Below are 6,218 nucleotides of genomic sequence, written 5' to 3'. Positions count from 1 at the left end.
ATAATTTTTGTCATAAAATAAAAATAGTAAATAAAATATATACTTGGACCCTTCCAAAACGGTATAAACAGAAATAAAACAAAGAGATGATGCGGATTAGAATTTGTTAGACAGTTAGAGATGTGTGTGTGATCAAGCATCTAAATCTCTCAAGGTTGAGAGAGAGAGAGAGGTACCACGTGCAATTACTACTTGTTAGTTGTTGTGAAACAAAGTATAAAAACCATGCTTGCTTCCAGCTTCACCATCTCTCATTCTCCATTTTTCTCTTCTCAAATCTTCTCACATGTTAACCGTACCGCCCAAGCGCAATCGATTGCGATGGGAGAGCACCGTCGCTGTAGGTGCCGCCGGACTCACTACATTAGCCATCAAGTATCCGCTTGACATTGTCCAAACTAGATTTGAAGGTTGTTCGCTCTCTCATATAAGTCATTCAGATTATTTTGTCTACCATTTATTCATTTTTTTTTTTTTTTTTTTTTTTTTGTAGTTAATGACCGTCGACTCTTCTCTCAGTTTCCTAAATACAACGGTACTGTTCACGCCATTTTCACCATTGCTCGCACCGAGGTTTGTGTTCTTTTCTTTTTCTGCACTTCAACGATCATAAATTATTATTCATATATGTGCTTCATTCAATTCATGAACATTTAATATGAATAGCTGAGTGAATTTTTTCCTTACAATTTAACGTTCCAAAGTAATCGTCATATATCAAGAAAAATAATGAACGAATGAATAAATATAACAATTTTACAAAACCGGTTCTATTACCTATTGGCTATTAACAAATGTCATAACCGCATAATGAGATATACTCATTTGAAAGTTGTAAAACAACAATTATTTTGAAACGAATGGAATAGTTTTGACTGCTAAACATTTTTTTTTTTTATTGGTAAACTTACTACTACCTCCGTCGCTAATTATAAGACCCTTTTGAAAAAAAAAATTGTCCCTTTTTATAAGACCCCTTTGCTATTTCCAATTACATTAATTATTTCTTTACATACATGCCCCTATTTATTATACATCTTTTTCTTCAATCAACAATAAATAACATGTTGAAAACATAAGCCAACTCTCTCTTAAAGGATAAAATTGTAAAAACAATAGTAATTACAAACATATTTAATACAAATATCCACTATCTTAATTCCCGTTATTTTTTCAAAAGGGTCCTATAATTAGGGACGGAGGTAGTACTATGCTTTGACACTTGCAGCATTTGCCAAAGAAAAAATACATAATGCCTTCACACTTATAAAGATCTTTAGTTATTAAAATGCCTGTAGCTAGGATCATAAACTTCATGTTCTTTGTTTCCATTTATAATTGACGGGTTTGGTGTTAGTAACTTGACATCTTTTGTGAATTAATATAGGTAAGAAACTTTTGTTTAGATACTTTGTGTATGTCATACTACTTGTTTTAACACCTGGGCAATGCACGGGGAAGAATTACCATAGAAATTACACACATAAAACCTTATATCTAATACCATATCATAATATATACGTATAATTTGTTATATTATATCTAATATAAAATATAAGTATTATGCTACTTACATGATGTGATTTATCTCTGCAGGGATTGAAAGGGCTATATGCAGGCTTTCTTACTAAGACTATTGGGCCATTTATTGCATTGAGTGCATATCTCAGTTGGTAAGTAGTTAAAATTTTAACCTTACATTTTTTACATTTGATGCTCACTTGGAGAGAATGATATTATATTAGTATGGCAGACTCTTTATCTTTACATTATAGAGAAAGAATTTGAGAGATGAATATCCTCTTTTCTGAATCTGTTCTTTCTATTCAATCATTGTCAGTTGTCACCATTATAATCGAGAGTGACCTATTAGTAGATCCACCAACTTAGTAGTGGTCTGTTTGGGAGTTTGGAGGAGAGGACTTTGGGAGAAGAGAGAATGAAAAAGTGATCTTCGAAAATTCGAAGATAATGAGAAAAGAATGACTACCAATAATATATTTTTAATTTTGAGAGATTATAACAACGTGGAAAAGATTTGAAGAATTTATCAAAGTCTTCTAAAATCCTCTTTCAATACATTTTTTGAGTTCCCCATATTAGAGATAGGAAAAATAAACTACCCCATTCAAATTTCAAGATGAGGGACTACCCTTCCTTCTATTTCCCTTTCCTCCTTCTTTTACCCAAAGTCCTCCCCTCCTAAATGTTGATATCCTTTTTACAATTCTAGTTATAGCAAATATAAACAAGGATATGCTAGGAGCAAAGAAGCTAAACAAAGTGATGCCAAGAGCAGAGAGGAGCCGTTTAGGCCAAGTCTTGCCGCAACTCTTCAATCAGCAGCTTTGGTGAGTGTTCTAAAATACAATATTACGAAAGGATATCAACATTTATAATTCATAGTAAGATATTTGGGATAGATTATATGTTGTTCAATCCTGCTTGAGTTTTGTATTTACTTTTTGTTGCAACTTGGAGTGAAGTTTCATAATCTCCCTAGTGTTAGCGCAACTATGTATTACTTGCGTTCTAAGTAATCTGTGGAAGAATGATTAAAGATGAGAAAATGCAGATGAATATTAGAGAGAAATTATATGTGTTGTAACTGATCTCATTAGTGAATGAAAGGAATGGTTACAACTTATATTTAGGGATTACTTGTTAGTTAAGCAACAAACTTAACCAACTAACTAGATTGAAACTAACTCCTATTATTATGGACTAATATTCAACACCTAGGTTTTGCATTTTTTAACTTTTGTTTCTGTTGGGCCCAAGGAGTGGTGAGAAGCGATACAATGAAATGCTTTTGGTAAAACTGTACTAACCGAATTTTTTATGAAAATTGTTGCTTGAGTATTATTTGAGGATGGAACTAACATACTTTACTACTTTCTTATCTATGTGCATATGTTTGGGATATTGCTTAGCTTTCAAAGTTTTAATGGTGTCGAAATTGAACTTATAGTCATTTTGGTTTTCTTCACCTATTGTCACTTGTCAGGTTTCGTTGCGCATGCATGAATCCTTTTACGGTAGTGAAGACAAGATTGCAGCTTCAGACACCGCTTCATCAGGCACGGCCATACTCTGGGATATATGGTCTGCTCTCCATCTTAAATTAACTATATATTCTGAACTGTTCACTTTTGGGTTAACTTTCATCATGTTCTGTGTTTAAGTGTCTATATTCAGTCATTAGTCACTACTTGGTAATGTATTAGCGTACGCATTCGTCCCATCTCTTTCAAGTTTCAACTACTGTAAAGCTAAAACATGATAGTCCCAATATATTTTGCTTACTGTGGTTATATTTATCAATATACCAATTGCTAACCAGCCATGACATATTTTTATCTGTAAAATAAAATATCAGATGCATTTAGGACCATAAAGAGGGAAGAAGGATTTAGTGCACTTTACAGAGGGATTGTTCCTGGTCTGGTATGTTGCTGGCTCTTGTTATTTTTCCTGTCAATCTTAACACTGAAAATTATAACGGAAGATTATATATAATATGTGGAATTGTGCATAGATGGGTCTTTCTTTTCCAATCTTCAACAACAATGAACCCACAGTAACACTAGTTGTTGCGGCGTGAAATAATTTTAAATTTTCACAAACTATATAAAGTGACACCACCATGCTATTACACTATTTATCAACCATAGCAGAGTCATACAGATTGGAAAGTGCTTGAAATACACATTGATATACTTTTAAATGTATGTTTTTTCATTATTTAGAATGCATATTGGAATTTGGGGTTCTGAAATTTTGATTTGTGGTGAGAATATTTGAACGAACATGGCCAAAATTTTCTGTCGCGGTTACAATGTGGCCGTACATGTGACTGAAGATTACACTGAAATTGTGGTGCGATGCAGTTGCCGATACGAGCAAGGATATGGGCTGCAATGAAGTGAGATTGGAGATTGAGTCCAATGAATTAGGGAGGCTCAAAAGGATCATACTACACTTAAAAAGTTGAATGACTATGTTGCCATTTAGTAATGACTCATTGGTTCTAGAAGATTGGTGACTCACTAGTTTGTTACGAAGCATCTTGTATTTTCTCTATTACAATCATCAATGAAATTCAGTCAATTCTCTTCTTTATCTCTAAATTCTAGGAGTGTGATCCCTACTCGAATTGGGTCCTATCAGTTGCGGTGGCTACCACATCAGCAATATTGCGGGACACAATTGTGGATGCAGAATGCAATTTAAAACCACGGGCTATATTAAGAATCGATTAAATAATGAAGTTTATTGTCTACTTGTTGTCCATAGAGAGCTTGCTTGACTTTGTAATGTTTTGCAGGTCTTTGCTGCTCACATCACAGTATACGAGAAGCTCCGTAGAACTGTTGTCAATTCCAAGACCAAAGGAAGTACAATAAAACATCAAAACCCTGATAAAATCTTGGTACGTTATTGGACCTTGGATCTATTTAACTCTGAAATTTCACTTGTCCTGGACTATTTACATCTCATAAATGATTGTTTGGTGATTGACCTTTTTGGTAACTTGTATGGCACTTAGTTCAATGAAATCCAAATTGTGGGGTTATGATATTATTACTTATGTGGTTTGATCATGTGTATGGAAGAGTTATATAATTACCATTAAGGAATATAGAGCAAAGGAAGGCCAATAAAAACTATAAGCTAAACTATTAAGAAGGATTTAGGTTTAAAGGTTTTGTTGGAAAGGCTTTGTTGTTGAGAAATATAATACTTGGGCGGAACATATTGGCTCTTTCGCCCGTGCATCAAACCATTTTGCAATTTTTTTTCATAAGTTCAAATTAATGCATTATATTATTATACCAATCATTCCTTCGGATTTTAAGACTTTGTTAAGTTATTTATACGGCTATGTTGAATTATGGTTTTTTAAGACAAATGCATATCTTTTAAATCTTATGTGACAAACTCATGGTTTTTTAAGACATATTTTGAGTCTTATATTGTACTTTATCATCCTGCTATATTATGCTTACAAATATTTTCATTTGAATGTTGGAGCAATAACAACCGTTGCTGCAACACTACCAATCCATCCATTTCATGTACAACTCTCCCCCCTTGTCTTTTGAAGGAGAAAAATTTGGATTCTAGTGAGTCCTTTAACATCAATCATAGAAGAACTTGCTTTCTCATGTGGCATGTTGTTTCTCCGTCCCTCTTTTTTCAGGTTATACGGACTCGTTTGCAGGTACCAGAGTGTGGTTACAACATACAAGGATAAGGATACTACATAGTGCTTATCTTTCAGTTGTGTATATTTCTGAATCTCAAAGTTGGACTGAAACTTCTTTTTCTCTGCAGCAACGACCTGACAGCGATGGAATACCAAGATATAAGAACAGTTGGCATGTTGTGAAAGAAACTGCACGGTACATATTAAAACTCGTTAAGATCTATTTAGCATCTATCTCTTTATTTACTAACAAGGAATGGTGAAACTGGGTTGAGAACGATACAAGTGCGTTTGATAATTGCATTTCTTAGATCTTGGCATTATAAAGACTATTGTTACTTTTGTGCGTATCCATAATCCATATTGATACGCTCTTGATAATTTCAAACTGAACCAATCTTTTTGCATTGTTGGTTATATTCTGGTCTTGCAGATTTGAAGGTCTCCCAGGTTTTTACAAGGGAATCACTCCAAGCCTCTTGAAACATATCCCTATTTCTTCAATATCATTTGTTGTTTATGAAAATGTTCTAAAATTACTTAAGCTAGCTAGTAGGAATGACTGGGTATTTTCCTTTTACTTTATGATGTTTCTTTCTTTCTCTCGTTTTTGGTGTTATAAAATATGTGATCCAACCATGTGGACGCAATTTTTGAACATGACAGCATTCTTGCCACATGTTCCATCCTTTTCATGTCCTAGATTGGATACTCTAAAATTTGATCAACGAAATTTCTGTACATTTTTGAAATCTGATATTTTCCTCACATTTGTCTTATAGGACCTGAATTTACGTTATATTATATAGGTGAAATTGATAATACTTATAAACTGAAAGTTAAATTCATAATATAAATGAAAAAATGAAGTAAATCTTGACAAAACTTATAAACTGAAAGTGTCAACTGCTGAAGATTCCTTAATCCAAAGATAATTTAGGGAAAAAGGAAAGGATTTCCTCTGAAACTTGTTGAGCTTTCTTTTGATGTATATTATGGTGGCCATCTA

The 6,218-nt window shown here is 33.4% G+C and overlaps 1 protein-coding gene across 2 annotated transcripts; it reads left to right on the top strand.

Annotated features, from left to right (window-relative positions):
* The first annotated feature begins 98 nt into the window (after window positions 1-98).
* On the top strand, window positions 99-5,954 carry LOC25501615 (folate transporter 1, chloroplastic). Of its 2 annotated transcripts, XM_039829353.1 has the most exons (9): window positions 99-410; window positions 494-573; window positions 1,597-1,673; window positions 2,234-2,351; window positions 3,008-3,105; window positions 3,380-4,432; window positions 5,204-5,224; window positions 5,338-5,405; window positions 5,643-5,954. In XM_039829353.1, coding segments are annotated over exons 1-6 (498 nt in total). In that variant the 5' UTR covers window positions 99-286; the 3' UTR covers window positions 3,381-4,432; window positions 5,204-5,224; window positions 5,338-5,405; window positions 5,643-5,954. The 2 variants fall into 2 exon arrangements, with proteins under 2 accessions (XP_039685287.1, XP_039685286.1); XM_039829352.1 differs by having other exon boundaries at window positions 3,008-4,432.
* The last annotated feature ends 264 nt before the right edge of the window (window positions 5,955-6,218 follow it).

The sequence above is a fragment of the Medicago truncatula genome, chromosome 8, assembly GCF_003473485.1.
Source record: "Medicago truncatula cultivar Jemalong A17 chromosome 8, MtrunA17r5.0-ANR, whole genome shotgun sequence".
NCBI lineage: Eukaryota > Viridiplantae > Streptophyta > Magnoliopsida > Fabales > Fabaceae > Medicago > Medicago truncatula.
The sequence above is the reverse complement of the archived record's forward strand: the minus strand, read 5'-3'. Positions and strand labels throughout refer to the sequence as shown.